The sequence below is a fragment of the Thunnus thynnus genome, chromosome 22 (assembly GCF_963924715.1).
Source record: "Thunnus thynnus chromosome 22, fThuThy2.1, whole genome shotgun sequence".
Taxonomy (NCBI): domain Eukaryota; kingdom Metazoa; phylum Chordata; class Actinopteri; order Scombriformes; family Scombridae; genus Thunnus; species Thunnus thynnus.
Window position 1 is genome coordinate 18190140 of NC_089538.1, and position 15451 is coordinate 18205590.

Sequence of the window (15451 nt, forward strand, 5' to 3'; positions counted from 1 at the left end):
TATTTCCATGCCAGAGATGATGAGTGTTGTATTGTTTGTGGTGCCATAATTACCGTGTTCCATCTTGCATGTGAAAGTCGGTTCGATCCTCAGAATTTACCGTAGAACTACGAAGCGTAAGGTGAGTTATATTTCCAACACTTTTTACTGTTTGTTACATGTTTGCTATTAAAAAACACATCTGTAAGAATGTACAGTAGTGTGTGATTAAGATGTGCAAACCGCAAGTTGATTCACATGAAAGTGAGTCACTGGGCGGGTCGGGACTCGGGACATTAAAAAACAACCTAAAAATAGACTTGGTTCAAAAGACATTTTTGGCATATTTTGTAGTTTTTATGTCTGTATTCAGTGCAAGACAAAACCATGGTGGTAAGGGTTGCACGTGATGTAAAAAAGACCCAAAATATAAAACATATAAATTACCTTTCGTCCTGCAGAGAGCCATAATGTCATCATTCAGTGTCCTCAACTCATTGCCAAAGGATCATTTCCAGTGTCCAATCTGTCTGAATGTCTTCAGCGACCCGGTCACCACACCTTGTGGTCACAACTTCTGCAAGACCTGCCTCAGCGAGCACTGGGACAACAGTGAGTTGTGTCACTGTCCGACATGTAATAAAAGATTCTACATCAAACCTGAGATCTCCACAAACGCGGTCATTGACGAGATTTCGGTCCAAATAAAGAAGAGAAAAGTTGAGACACTGGAAAGCGCTGATGCGCCATGGCAGGTGAAGTGTGATGTGTGCTCTGAAGTTAAGTTCAAGGCCCTCAAGTCATGCCTGGTGTGTCTGACGTCATACTGTGAAGCCCACCTGGAGCCTCACCAGAGAGTACCCTCCCTGATGAGACACAAGCTGATCGACCCGGTGGAGAACCTGGAGGAGAGGATGTGTGTGAAGCATGAGAGGATGCTGGACCTTTTCTGCAGGGGTGAAGAGGTGTGCATCTGTCTGCTTTGCAATGAGACAGACCACAAACACCACGAGACAGTGCCTGTTGAAGAAGAAGGGGCTTTACAGAAGGTAAGAAGAACTCCAAATGAGAGAATGTCTGGTTTATGCCCTTTTAAAAATCTTTTAATTCTATATTTTTAGGAAAATATTGAGTCCAAAAAAGCTAAGATCCAAACAATGATTGAGGCCAGACTGGAAAAAATAAAAGAATTTACGGATTCTTCTGAAATGAGGAGAGTAAGTACTGAGAACATTTTGTACAAGTGTAATTTAACAATTTATATATCAGTCCTAATGACATAGTTTCTTTACTTTATTACAGGAGAAAGCAAATAAAGAGGCCGGGGACAGTGATAAGCTGTTCAATACTCTGATGACTCGTGTTCAAGAGATGCAAACGAAAATCAATTCAAATATTCAGGAGAAGCTCCAAAAATCTGAAGAGAAAGACAAAGCGATGATTAAAGAGCTGGAGGACGAAATCACCCAACTGCAGAGGAAGCAGTCTGAGCTGGAGGAGCTTTCACAAACTGATGACCACGTTCACCTTCTGCAGGTTATTGAACACCCTCAACAGCCACCAACATACACTTAACATGCAAATAATGATCCTGTAATACACAATAGTTCAATCACTTCCTTGTTTCCCTCCCTTGCATCTTATCCTCACTCGTCAATACTTAAAGTATGCAAAAAGACCAGAAATAGTATTAATGTTCTTGTCACAAAAGTTGATGAAAAGACCTGTTTGCCAAAAATATCGTACATTTGTTAATGTTTGTTTTACATTTGTTTTTTTTTTTAATTTTTATTTTTCATGACAGTGCATCAGGATACAAAATCTGCTTTGGTGTAGATGGTTTGGTTTTATAGCCCTGTGTTACTCATGATCATGTGTTTGTGAATCATTCTAGACTTTGCAGTCCCTGAACACCCTCTCAGACGGCAAGGACTGGTCTCAGGTCAGGGTTTACTCAGACGTGTATGTGCGGACGCTGAGGAGAGCCATGTCTCATCTTGTGCACACTTTTCGTGCCGAACTGAAAACTCTGACAAACATGGGTAAGCATCTGTTTCATCAGTGAAGATGAAGTCTCTTCGTATGAGTTTCCCATAACTGAGGTGTTGTGTGTTCATATGTTACAGAACTGACAAGAATGAGACAATACAAAGGTAAGATAATAAACACACATACCTTCATTTTTTTAACTAACTGATTAAATTCAGTCATTATTACTTCAGATGAAAGCTGTGCTTGATCTAATTTTAATTTTCTCAGAGTCCGTCACCTTTGACCCAACCACTGCCGGTTGCTACCTTGTGGTGTCTGAATTTGGTAAACGTTTGAAGTACTCCAAAACTGCGAGCACCTCATCGCCTGCTGACTTTGACAGGTTTGACTGTCCCATGGTTTTAGGCAAAAAGGGCTTCACCTCTGGGCGGCACTATTGGGAAGTCAAAGTGGGCCTCAGAACCGAATGGGACATTGGTGTTGCAAAGGAAACGGTATCCAGGACGGGAACCATTGTGAAAAGAGAAAATGGCTTCTTTGCCATAGGGAAGAAAGGTGTTGAATATAAAGCTCAACGCACACCCTACACAGTTCTTAACCTGAGTCCCAGACCAAGACAGGTGGGAGTTTACGTGGACTACGAAGAAGGCCGAGTCTCTTTCTATGATGTGAATGAGAAGTTGCATATTTACTCTTTCACGGGAGAATCTTTCACAGAGAAACTGTTCCCGTACTTTTATCTGTACAGTTGGGCAAAGAAATCAGAGCCTTTGATTATTACCTCTATGGAAGATCAAGCACTTCTCTTCTCTCGCATTCGCCTCCTCACACAAGCTAAAGAATAACTAATCAGTATAAAACCGTTGTAAGGTCAAACCTCACAACTCCAAAAAGGCCTGCAATGATTGAACCTTTCAAAACTCACCACATACAGTAACGTTCTCTTTTGCTCTCCTGAAGACCTGGGCCCTCTTTAACAGCTCAAAAAACATACTTAACATTGTTTTATCAGCTTGATACTTCATGACTTTTCCTAATTATGTGTGAATTGCTTTGGAACATGATTTTGACCTGATGATATACTTCAGAACTCCACTACAGAAGATGATTCATAACCTCTGTCTGGGCAGATATGTTTAAATGCAATGGATTTTCATATGTTCTTTATCTGTGATTTGTGTTGACAGTACTTCTTTATGCAGCACTACATCTCCCAAATCCCCAATAACTCTGTTTTTACCCCAAACATATCAATATGTAGGATAAGATACTGTTTCTTTGTCCATTAATGACTTTTTGGCAAGGTCTAATAACAATGCTTTGTGTTAATTTCAGTGCATGCTCACATTGTGGCACAGTACTTTTCTACATATTGGGTTTTGATGAGATCGGAAGAACAGAAAAATTATATTTCATGGTGAAAAATGAGAAAATCTTTGCAACTATTGTTATTTTTACACATACAGGATTGAAGTCTGTGGGATCCCAAACAATGAGAAAGTAAAGTTGCGTTTCTTTCATTTTAGTATCATTCTATTAACTTGTATTATTTTTTTCTCATTGGAATAAATGTTGAATACAGCATAAACGTGTGAGTTTGCTATATTCCTAAAAAACAGACATTTGCTGCCCTTTTTTGTAGCTTCAGCTCACTTGTTATAAGGAAATGTTACAACCTGCTTTATCAGGAGTATATAGGTTTATGAGCACCCAGGAAACAACAGAAACAGAGCCGCCCTCTTTCCCAGCAGTAAAAGGTGTGTCTATACTTACAATATTCAGAAGACGAATCAACAGATAAGAGTGTAACTCAACACTGTATGAGCCTCAGGAAAGACAAGCTGGCAGTTACACAAGAAAGGTATGAGAGTTTTATATTTTAATTCTGATGCTCTGGTAAGTAAAGTTTTAATTGCTGTTGCAGTTTTTTGTGATATCAGTAACAAGCTGTGTGATGATGTTTAACTAGAAGTTATTTATAGTTATGAGCCAGTTTTAGTTGATTTACTGTAGACTGACATGTCAAAACATAAATCCACAATTAGAAATATATTTTTACTCTGTTGACACATGCAGCAATCAATGGTCCATCTTGAAACATTATTTCACTGTTACATAGAATACTGGATTCTGATTGGCCCGAATATGTGCAACGTTTTGAAATTACCACATGGCTGTGACGCAGTAATCGCGCCACTCTGACATATGCAGTCTCTGATTAATACTCATGACTTCTACTTGTTGGAGGAGGAATGGAATGTTTCATTTTATGTCAACAAAAACATTGAAAGAGTGTTTTCCCTAAAAAAACTGAAATAAATAATACTTAATAAATACTCCTTTTTAATATGGTTTTAAATATGGTGCATCCAACACCAATAAAACCTCTTACCTAACTCAGTAAGGAATTTGATTGATTGCTCTCAACCATACCATTTAACAAACTCATCCATTGCCACACACTGTATAATATATGTGTTCCCCACTGAGTGCTTTTTCTTAATATTTCTCATATGTAAATCCATTTTAAAATGTTGCCTCCCTGACATTATTGATTACACTGCGTTGTGGGTTATTTTTTGATGTCTGCGCAGCTTGTTGTTGATGACTCTTTACTTACTTGCGAAACTTGATGTTGGCCTCTATTGTCTTATAAATAATTATTAACCTGGCACCAGGGAGAGGCTTACACACAACATGCAATATGTGAACTTTTCTGAAGTAAGAAATCAAAGCAGTTCTACATACTGTAAAGAAATATAGAAAGGAGCACAAAGTTAGGCGGAGTGCTGATCTCAACTTGTTTTGGTTATAGTGAAACACATGCGGCTGCTGTTAGAACCTATAACAGCAAAACACTCTTTCACTAATAAATTTACATATGATTTACCTTTTGGGACATGGTTTTCCATAAATTACCAGCCCCCTCCTGACTCTGTACTCTGTTACCTAGCCTATAACAGTAACTTGTCACAATACCAGTCCCTGTTGGACTCAGCTCTGTGTTACCCAGGCCAATTTTAGTGACTAAACAGCTCACTAAGCACTTCACATAACTTGTAATTAAACAGTTAAATAAAACTGTCTTTAATCTTTTGATCCCATCACCTGACACAAAGAGCGAGACAAATGTTTGCACTCACCCTTTAAACTAATGAAGAACTGCTGTAAGTCATATGTGTGCTAATATAGTCTTTGCTTTGTCTACAGATATATGGTATTCAGCAACCAGTGGAATAAACCATCATTCTGTGTATGCTAAAATCACATCCAATCAGACCACAGGTTGTATGCATGTATGTGCACACACATGTAAAGGCACAAATTAAGTTTTTGACCTCATGTCAGAGCTTCCTAAATGCTGCATCTGTCTGGATGAGTTCACCAACCCCACTTCCCTCCCGTGTGGACACAGCTTCTGCCTTGGCTGTATAGGAGAATACTGGAGGATCAATAGCGCCTGTCAGTGCCCCCTCTGCAAGGCCTTCTTCCCCACCAGGCCACAACTCAAAACGAACCAGAGTCAACATGCCAGTGCCCCGACTGAGGAAGAAACCGTAGCTTTAAGAGCTGGAGAGGTTCCCTGTGATTTCTGCCCAGGAAAGCATCGAGCAGTCAAGTCCTGCCTGGTGTGCCTGGCCTCATACTGTGACACCCACCTAGAGCCACATTACAAGAATGAAGATCTTGGGCGCCATCTTCTGATCAGTGTGGTGAAGAACCTGGAGGGCTCTGTGTGTAGACTGCACGGGAAGCAGTTAGTCAGGTTCTGCAGGAGCGATTGTACATGTATTTGTGCCATGTGTGCACAGACAGAACACAAGGGCCATCACATTATTTCTATCAACAAGGAAGCTGCAAAGAAGAAGGTAAAGTCTAATAAAAGCACCACATCAGGAAACATTAATGAGTTCAGTTATTGTTTTGTAACATAGGCAATGCAATATTAGAGGATTTGCTTTTCATAAAGACTGATTTTATCAGTTTGCACTTTTAACAAATTGAAATCATCATTAAATCACTCCAACATTGTGGAAATGATTCAGACTAACACAAAACACTTGTAGTTTCCTCTGGCCCTCTGCTTTTTTTTTTTTACAAAACTGGCGGAAAATCTACATGTATGCAGTAAGTGTCTGGTTTTGTGTTTACGAGGGTGCTCAAAAACTAGGCTGAAGATTTCAGCAGTTACTCATGATGAAGTATTATGTCTGACCACTTCAATAAAGTGAAAGAGAACACAAAAGACTGCTGAGGGGGCAAGTGTCAACATCATTTCTGTAACAGTAAGCTACAACTTTTACAGAACATCTGGTCTTAATTTCGGGAAAACAAGAGCAAAAACCAAACATCTCCTTTCATCACATATTTAAACAAAAAATACCACAATTTATGTGACAATGATCTCAATTTAAAACAAAGACATAGCATCTTTGAAGAGGAAATACACAATGAATCACTCTAAACTCTAAACTTTCATGGATGTGACTCAAAATATCAATGAAAGCAAGTCTGTTTTATATCAGCCATAAAAGGCTGTAGCTGTGCTGACAAACTTCTTTTTTTATTTCCACAGGTCAGACTAAAAAAGATAAAGATGAAACTTCAGCAGGCAGTTCAGGAGAGACTGAGTAAAGTTGAGAAAATCAAGCTCAATGCAAACATAAATGGAGAAAATCAGAAAGAAGCGTGGATGCAAAGCAAAGAGTTCATTAAACAGCTGGAAGAAGAAATCTCTGAGCTACAGAGAAAAAACACTGAACTGGAGCAGCTTTCACAGACTGAAGACAACCTCCATTTCCTACAGGTCACTTATGAAAGACAATATATCACTCATCAGACAAATCAAATCATTTATTTTCTTTTTGTGACAAATACTGATCTTATAACGCAGTCTCTCTCTTGTCTCTACAGAGATTTCTAAACATTGATTCTTATTAATGGTTGGACGAACAAGATGATGATTCACCCTCAAGAGCACTGGAACAAATGTTTTGGGTTTTTTTTCTATTTAAAAAAATAGTACGGCACATAACCCCATGTAAATAGGCTAATTATTGTGTTTGCACTTCAGTTTTTATGTAGGTTGAAAAACAAGATGTAACATGTTAATTAGTGAGCTTTGGAGTTGCTGGTGTTACGTCTCTACTCTAGGGGGAAACCTGGACACAACATGCTTAGAGCCCCCCACTTTTGCCAATCCCAAGAATGGTCAGTCCAACAACCAACAATGTTCACAATGTAGCAGTTTACTGGCAAAAGCTTCAGAGCTGAACAATGCTCAAAATAACAAACAAAAATTAACTAACCCCAACCCTAAACTTCCCTGACAAAAAAAAAAAAAAACAGGAGAAAAATAGGTTACAAATAGAAAAAGGGCTTCTCACTCCTGCTGACTGTGACTGCTACCTCGGTTTAAATATTTACAGTGTGCATCTAAACATCTGATGGTTGGAAAGTTGTCTAACACACTGTGCTTGCATCTTAAGTCAAAACCCAACTGAAACCATTCAAATACACTGGACTAACACACAACTGTAGGGTTTAGCAGGAGAGCCTCCATTGTTGGGAACGGGAGAGAAGGGAGAAGGGCGGAAGCTGGCATCAGCTGGTCTGCATTAGCCAGTCAGCCAGCAGCTATCCCGTCACCTGAGCCAATCAGGGAGCACCACCTGCAACTCATCACACACACACACACACACACACACACACACACACAAAAAAAAAAAACAATTATGTGTGAATAAAATACTAATGATGATTTCTGCCAATTTGAAGAAACAGTAAACCTTAAGAACTACAATAATTGCTGAAGTTCAGTAAATCAGATTGGTCCAGAGTATGGTATATCACACTGAGAACATATTGTATGAATGTAACTTATGCCTGGGTGGATGATGTAATTTATTTGAAGGATGATGTGTGTTTAAATGCTGTACAGGATTTCAGTGTTTTTTTGTTGTTGTTTTTTTTTTCCTTTTTTGGACTAATGAACAAAATGTCAAACCCAAAACAACATATTTATACAAACCAATAAAGTGTATTTTTTGAGTAAATAAAGAACATTAAAGCAATACAGCAGAACAACACATTTTGCTGGAGTTATGTTTTTACCTCAAAGACTGAAAAATGAAACTTATGGATATTACTCACTCGTAGTCTGACAGTGAAACATGCTTCACATTGAGCAATAGACAGGGAGTAAACAAAAACCCTAAGCTCATTTCCCAGCAAAATCTCTTGCCAAGCTCAATATTTGATCTGTGCGAACTTGCTCAACATGTAACATACCCTGTAGCAGACAAACAGATGATTTGGTTGTTCATTTACATGCTGACATGCCTCTTTGAATTAAGGAAGTGGCAGACTGGCAGAGCTTTTGAACAGAAATGAAACTTAACAGAGGAGGTATAAGCAAAGAAGGGACACTCCCACTCAGTGGGAGGAGAGAGAGGAAGAGACGGTGACTGTGAGAGACTGTCTATGAGAAAAGGAGCATCTCGATAGCTGAAAGGTAATAATATACTCCACATATAAGTATTTTCTGATCATATTACATTCAGACTTTATCTCTCTTTACGAGAATGAGGGGGGAAGATATTGATTTTTACTTCAAGGTTCTGTTGAGCCTTTTTTTAAATTCACCTGACTTGACTGTTGGTTTATTGCTTTACTGTGTAAAGCTCCTTGGTTTAAGGTTTAAGCCTTTGATGTTTTAGACTTTTTCTTATCTAAGTGATGGTTTGGGAAGAGTTTTAGTGTTGGTTGTTCTTCAAGTCTACTTTCGCCAACTTTCTGTTATTGTAACGATATACACACACCCAAGGTTGAATTATCAAGTGGGCGTGTCAATGGTAATACCTTAGAGCTACAACAGTGTCAAAGGGTGATTTTATGTATGTGTTTCCTTATTGTGCAGAGAGATATGTGCTTCGTCATCTTGACTTTTGGAATATGTCTTCTGACCCCTAAGTCATTTCATAATAGAGACCAGTAATTAGTTACAGCCAAGATACAACACTGGATGCTGGATATGCATCAAGAGTTAAACTGCACCTAAGACAAGGGAAACTGACCACTCTGATTTTCAAAATCCTCCATAACTGGCCAGGTTAAAATGCTGGTCAAACTGTGGGTGGAAAATGAGTACTGATATGCATAGATCTTAGCAACTGTTGAATAAATAATTGAATCATTTGATATCAATCTTTTATATATATATATATACATACATATATATATATATATATACACACACATTCAGCAGCATATACTCATTGCCCTTTAGGATGATGGTCTAATGGACCACACTGAAGGTACATTACATTCATTTTGCAAAAGGCAGCACTTGAAGTAAATATTTAAAAAATGCAAAGTAGAAATAAGTGTACATACTTACCATTAGAGAAGGTTTATAATGTGCGTTAAACCTGCACTTTAACAACCACTTTAGGACTTTCCAAATTAAAAATGAAAATACTTAAATAAAGCATAAATATGTTAAACATCAAAAAGTTGCTCAATAAACAGCTCACGATTTAAAGTATCACTATGCAACTTTTGAAAGAGGCATTAACAGTCTTCCTCTTTCAAATGAAAAGTAGAAGATACACCCTTGCTCATTTTGTTACACTCGGGGTTTTTGCTGCTACAACCTTACTTGGTGTGTCATGACCAGTAGCTCATGGTGGCTAATGTTAGCTAATCTTAGCACATTTTAAATCAATAGTCCTGTGTACAGTACTGATATTTAACAATAATAATAATAATAATAACTTTATTTATATAGCACCTTTTAAAAACAGAGTTTACAAAGTGCTTTGACAGACAAAGCAAAAGCAGAACAATGCAAAGCAAGGACAATGGAGCCAGTTCACTGACTCTATTACTCTTCTGTATTTGTGCTATTGTTACACTATCTTTTAGTATTTACCATAATCCTGTAATTGTTGCCCGTGGCAACAGTGGGTGCTGTTCAGGAAAAGTTACATAGCCTTGCTTTTAGTCATTGGTAATTCACTAACATATAGACAATATTTGAGTACAACAGGGCTCCAGACTAACTTTTTTCACCACTGTTCCAGAACCATCCTGATAAACAATTTTAACCATCCTGAAGTAAAAGTAAACTTTCCCAAAATTAAACTGTTGTTTCTTTACTTTATAAAGCAAGACAGAGTTTGCCTGGAGGCCCCAAATCACTAAATTCGCCCCTGTTGATGTGTGAGTGTTTTCTTTAACAATTTCTAATTTAGAGATGCTATTTTCAGTAACTGTAAACATTTCCATGGTGAACTGTGCCTTTGTAATACAGTTTCATATTTATGTATGCTGCCTGCTGCAGCCCCGTTTCTGCTCCTGATAACCCATGCAGTCTGGAAAGATTGCAGCAAGCTGAGTACACCAATTTCTCCAGCAATCTCTCTTGCATAATTGTAAAAGTAACTGTCATTAGAGTCTGTATATTTCTTAGTATTCCCCGTTGTTAGTTTGCTTAGTTGTGAGTCAGTATTTTGTGCCTGATGAAAAATGAAGCTGTCTGCTGCTGCGGATATAACTGCAATCCGCGCATCACTACTGTCCACGTACAAGTTGATAAATGTTTAAGGCTTAGATTATAACAAAAAAAGACCATAATAATATATTTAAATTGTCTAAATGTAGCCTACGCTTTAGCTAATATACTCACACACAGCCAGCTTGCTGTGTTTTGTTTAACCAGCACAACGTATTTGCAAATTCCTGCCAGAAAACTGTTTGTGACTGAGGAGATAGATAGGCCGGTGCCACAGGAACATTTCAGGTCTCACACTGAGTAGCCACCCAATTTTAGTAACTATAGTAGTATAGTATGAGACAAAAAAAAGCATGAGAAGATGCATTCTGTTGTAGTCAGCTTTTAGTTCAGTTTGTCATTTGCTAAGCAATAGGTTAAAATAAATTAATAATGGACGACGTATAGAATGTTAGGGATCGTTAGTCTCGAGCCCTGGAGTAATAAAAGAAAAATGTCGGCAGTGAACACCTTTGAAGTTCCAAAACAATAACATAACATAACATACAACATAATCACCTGAGAATTAATTATTGTATTACATTACATTTTTGCTCTATTCAATCAGATATGGCCTCTGCCAGTGCATCACTCAGTGAGACAGTCCCACTGGAGAAACATCTAACATGCTCCATCTGCCTGGATCCATTTGTGGATCCTGTCACTACAGATTGTGGCCACTCCTTCTGTGAGGAATGTCTGCGCTGCAATTTAAATTACAATGACAGGATGTGCCCTCTTTGCAAGCAGCCTCTGAGCAAAACCCCAGGTGTGAACATCGTCCTGAGAAACATTGTTCAACAGTTTAAAAAGACCCCAGAGAAAAATGATGATAAGTTCACTGGGGCACCTGGTGAGGTGGCCTGTGACATTTGTACAGAACAAACGCTGAAGGCCAAGAAGTCCTGTCTTGTGTGCCTTGCCTCGTATTGTTCGACCCACCTGGAAAATCATTTATCAACTGAAAGGTTGAAGGGTCACAAGTTGCTAGAACCTGTGGAGAACCTTGATGAGAGGGCCTGCCTGACTCACGGACGCCCCCTGGAGCTGTACAGCAAAAAGCAGCAGAAATGCATTTGTGTACGCTGTATGGAAGATGGTCAGGAGGAGGTTGTCTCCACTGAAGATGAATGGGACAAGAAGAAGGTAAATAACATATGGGAGGCCCTATATGTTTTGGTTGAATTCTTGGCATTTATAGTTTGTTGATGGAAACCAAATAATTTTATATCATAGCATGTACATTGGAAAAGAGAATGTTTGAAGTTGGGATATTGAACTGCTTTTTCGTCTACTGCAGACTAAGCTTGAGAGCAGTAAGACAGCGTTACAACAGAAAATAAACAAGAGAATGTTGAAGGTGGATGAGATTAATACGTCTCTACAGAGCTGCAAGGTAAGTCTTACAAGAGACAAACATAACCAATCAGACCAGTCTGTCAAGTCAAAACTGACAGAGTGGTTAGTTGAATGAGTTTCAAACACTATGGCAATTAAATGGAGCATCTGTTAAGCAATTATATCATCCCACACAAATATATATTTATAAATGATACTTGGTAATAAGATGAACTGTCTCTGATTGAGTCAAAATATGACCAATGTTGTTTTTCAGGCCAATCAGTGTAGTTTTGTAGGGATAGATAAGATAAGATTTTCATATAGATTTATAGATATGTAGCATACCTTCAAGTGTTGTTAAAACCAAACCACAGGTACCTAAGTGAAATTTACATGACAGAAAAAAGTTACATAGAAAAATACTTCATCATACTGTCCAATTTGCAAAATGTCAAATGGACAATGCCTGATTTTCTTCAATTTTCAGGACCAGCTGGAGGATGAGTGGTGGGATATTGAGGGTGTTTTCACAGCTGTGATTGCCATTGTGGAGGAAGCCCATGCGAGAGCTCTTCAGCCACTAAAGGAAAGGAGGGAGGTTTTGGAGAAAGAGGCAAAAGATCTCATAGACGAGTTGGAAGCAGAGATCAACAGACTGGAGAAGACCATCTCTGAGCTGGATGATATATCTGCACTCGAGGATCACATCCTTTTTCTGCAGGTAAGCAGAAACTTCAGACCTTTTAGAAGACTCGAGATATTCCAGTTACTTGAAAGTACTTTTCGTTCAATCAATTTGGCTTGTATCATTAGATCTTCTTTGCTGAACTATACACTAAAGTTTTGATATGTACTACAGTCAGTTCACGTGTCTGTTGGTTGATCTCTTTTTCTCTCTCTCTTTCCGTCTCACAGCGATACCCATCTCTACAAGATGTGAACAACATCAAAGACTGGACAGAGGTGGATCTTGACACATCACTATCTTTTGGAACCATGAGAAAAACTACAACAACCATGATGGAAAAAATTCAACAGGAACTGGAGAAGCTGACCCCTATTGGTAGGAGTTAAATTATCAAAGTAAACGTAAAAAGCTAACATGTACTGTAGACCTAAATGATAAAACTATTTTCTTCATTTACAGAACTTACGAGAATTCCAAAGTTTGCAGGTGCGTGATATATTCTGTTTCTTCCTGACAATATCATTGAAAAGACAGACTTTTCTGTAGAACTATTCTGTAGATCTTAGAATTGTTTCCCCAACTTGTTCTTTCAGTGGATGTAAAGCTTGACCCAACTACCGCTCACCAACGCCTTGATCTTTCTGATGATGGGAAGGAAGTGAAAGATGGTGGAGAGGACCACAAAGTAGATGATACTCCAGAGAGGTTTGATCTGTTTGGCAGTGTCCTGGGTCTCAACAGGTTGACATCTGGGAAGTCTTACTGGGACGTGGACGTCAGCAACAAGACCGGTTGGGATCTCGGCGTAGCAAGAGGCGACGCCAACCGCAAGGGGAAACTCTCGCTGAATCCAGATAACGGTTACTGGGTTGCTGTACATTATGAAGGGGAAAAGTACGCAGCCCTGACAGATCCACCAGTTCGTCTTACCTTGAAAGAGAAACCTCAGAAGGTGGGGGTGTTTGTGGACTATGAGGAAGGACTTGTGTCCTTCTACGATGTAACGGCTCAATCGCACATCTACTCATTTACTGAGTGTTCATTCACTGATGAGCTCTTCCCATATCTCAGTCCACATGTAAAGAAAGATGATAAAAACTCCGATCCTCTGATTATCTCTGCTGTGAAACACTGTGAGGAGGTCATGGACGAGTCATGAAGGATGTATGTGTTTGTGTTCCAGTTTTATTAGGGGAGGTTATAAAATGTTGGCAGTCAAAAACAAAGTTGTGTTTAGTAGGATGTAAATGGGGAATTTGTGGAAAATCTTGCTCTTAGAGGCTTGGTGGATTTGAAAGAAATGAACAACAGCAAAGTGGTGGAGAATTTGTAGAATTACAATTAGTAGAGTTAATTGCAATGGTCTCAGTGGAATATATAGAGAAAGCGTTGGGGAGTAATAATGCTATATGTAACAACAATACATCTACTAGCTTAACTACATTTTTGATATTATATATTATATTATTATAATAATGTAATATTGTTAACAGCAACCTATTTTTTGCCATTAACCAGCAGGGTAACACAACCAAAGGCTGTGGTGTAACTAATTATACCAACAAATAATGACTGTGTTTTTTAAAATTTCTTAACTGTTTCTTCAATGTATTCAAAGGTACCCTGTGGAGTTTTTGACCACTACTAGCACTATGGAGCAATGTTTTTATGCATAGTTGCCTGTTTTGTTCGTGGGTGACACAATACACACTTCTACCAATGGTTTTACATGATTTCACCTATTAACGCGCCAAAAAACAAACAAAACAAACTCCCAAAACCCAGCATTCGAAAGATAGGAAAGAAGAAGACTGCTAGCTAGCAAACATAGACATAAACAGATGTAACCAATCCAAGTTTCAGAATTGTCAAAATAATGCAAATGTTTAAACTACTTTTTTATGTGTATGTAAATGCAGTGTTGCTGTAGTTGGCTTTCTTTTAATGAATCTGGCTTGTAGCCTCATCAGCTACAGTAACAAAGTAGATTAAGTAAAGCAAAATATAGTAAGAAGGAGAAGAAAAAGGAGAGGCTGCACCAGTTTAACTCATGGTTTGGTCCATTTCACATTTCAATATCATAGCACAAAGCTAAGCTGATGTTATGTGCAGTTTAATATACCTTGTGCAGGGATTTAGACCTAAGTTGACCATAACTATGCCAACAACTGCCAGCAAATTATAAATGTCTTTTGTCTATAGTCATGGTAAAAACTATGTAGAGTAACAGGTTGAACTTGTGTTATGATCTAACATGTGAACTCTTGTATGGTCTCATGCTATGATTGGGACACAGAAGCCCCATCATAGCGAATATAGCATTTTTCCAAAGTTACACTATAATAAATGAGAACTTAGTGGTTACAACAGACTTACACAATGGTGGGTGAAGGATGTGCAGTGTGTAACATGACTTATATGGGAACTTGAGTAATTTTAGCACATTTGGCATCATCAGCACATTTCTCTTGGTGATGGGAGGAAAATCAACTTATTCTATACTGGGCATGTAATGTCAAATGTGTGTTTGCAGTCTACATACAGTGTAGCCTGATTATTAAGTAAATGTAATATATTTGTTCTTTTCAAAGCTTCAAAATCTAAATCCAAATAAAATTCCAAATTTTGAAAATCTTTTTTCTTTCAAAAATATATCTCTCTGACTTTATTTTTTTAATTTACTACTTTGAACAGATTGGTATTTCATAATCATCATGAATCATGGCAAGGCTTAGTAGACCCCCCCAGACCTCACACCCTGCACACTGTGATTGGCTGGGGGCTACACACCCACCGACCAAAGGTTGAGGCCCAAAAGTGTACCCAAAGTAAACTAAACTAAAATGACCATCTTTGGGAAAAATTAACTTGACGAGTACTTTGATTTTTTAGTTTGG

General features: G+C 38.3%; 3 protein-coding genes and 1 long non-coding RNA gene across 4 annotated transcripts; 3 read left to right on the top strand and 1 right to left on the bottom strand.

Annotated features, from left to right (window-relative positions):
- Nucleotides 1-2: 2 nt before the first annotated feature.
- LOC137174421 (E3 ubiquitin-protein ligase TRIM39-like) lies at nt 3-3767 on the top strand. Its single transcript, XM_067579680.1, has 6 exons — nt 3-1028; nt 1101-1196; nt 1282-1515; nt 1874-2021; nt 2106-2132; nt 2239-3767. Exons 1-6 carry the CDS (start codon nt 450-452, stop codon nt 2814-2816), a joined length of 1662 nt encoding a protein of 553 aa, XP_067435781.1. The 5' UTR covers nt 3-449; the 3' UTR covers nt 2817-3767.
- LOC137174423 (E3 ubiquitin-protein ligase TRIM47-like) lies at nt 3759-7018 on the top strand. Its single transcript, XM_067579682.1, has 4 exons — nt 3759-3832; nt 5182-5840; nt 6548-6778; nt 6886-7018. Exons 2-4 carry the CDS (start codon nt 5313-5315, stop codon nt 6910-6912), a joined length of 786 nt encoding a protein of 261 aa, XP_067435783.1. The 5' UTR covers nt 3759-3832; nt 5182-5312; the 3' UTR covers nt 6913-7018.
- A 27-nt stretch (nt 7019-7045) lies between these two features.
- On the bottom strand, nt 7046-8341 carry LOC137174424 (uncharacterized). The gene is made up of 2 exons (XR_010925362.1): nt 8263-8341; nt 7046-7643 (listed from the first exon to the last, which is right to left on the bottom strand). It is a non-coding gene; the product is annotated as an uncharacterized lncRNA (long non-coding RNA).
- Nucleotides 8342-8368: 27 nt separating this feature from the next.
- On the top strand, nt 8369-14644 carry LOC137174422 (E3 ubiquitin-protein ligase TRIM21-like). Its single transcript, XM_067579681.1, has 7 exons — nt 8369-8485; nt 11094-11671; nt 11826-11921; nt 12354-12587; nt 12782-12929; nt 13014-13040; nt 13148-14644. Exons 2-7 carry the CDS (start codon nt 11096-11098, stop codon nt 13711-13713), a joined length of 1647 nt encoding a protein of 548 aa, XP_067435782.1. The 5' UTR covers nt 8369-8485; nt 11094-11095; the 3' UTR covers nt 13714-14644.
- The last annotated feature ends 807 nt before the right edge of the window (nt 14645-15451 follow it).

Excerpts from the sequence above, each read along its gene's own strand:
- LOC137174423 (XM_067579682.1), top strand. The coding sequence starts at position 5,313 with ATGTCAGAGCTTCCTAAATGCTGCATCTGTCTGGATGAGTTCACCAAC. Across the intron at positions 5,841-6,547 it reads AGGAAGCTGCAAAGAAGAAG|GTCAGACTAAAAAAGATAAA; the intron begins GTAAAGTCTAAT and ends TTATTTCCACAG. Across the intron at positions 6,779-6,885 it reads ACAACCTCCATTTCCTACAG|AGATTTCTAAACATTGATTC; the intron begins GTCACTTATGAA and ends TTGTCTCTACAG.
- LOC137174421 (XM_067579680.1), top strand. The coding sequence starts at position 450 with ATGTCATCATTCAGTGTCCTCAACTCATTGCCAAAGGATCATTTCCAG. Across the intron at positions 1,029-1,100 it reads AAGAAGGGGCTTTACAGAAG|GAAAATATTGAGTCCAAAAA; the intron begins GTAAGAAGAACT and ends CTATATTTTTAG. Across the intron at positions 2,133-2,238 it reads AAGAATGAGACAATACAAAG|AGTCCGTCACCTTTGACCCA; the intron begins GTAAGATAATAA and ends TAATTTTCTCAG.
- LOC137174422 (XM_067579681.1), top strand. The coding sequence starts at position 11,096 with ATGGCCTCTGCCAGTGCATCACTCAGTGAGACAGTCCCACTGGAGAAA. Across the intron at positions 12,588-12,781 it reads ATCACATCCTTTTTCTGCAG|CGATACCCATCTCTACAAGA; the intron begins GTAAGCAGAAAC and ends TCCGTCTCACAG. Across the intron at positions 12,930-13,013 it reads GGAGAAGCTGACCCCTATTG|AACTTACGAGAATTCCAAAG; the intron begins GTAGGAGTTAAA and ends CTTCATTTACAG.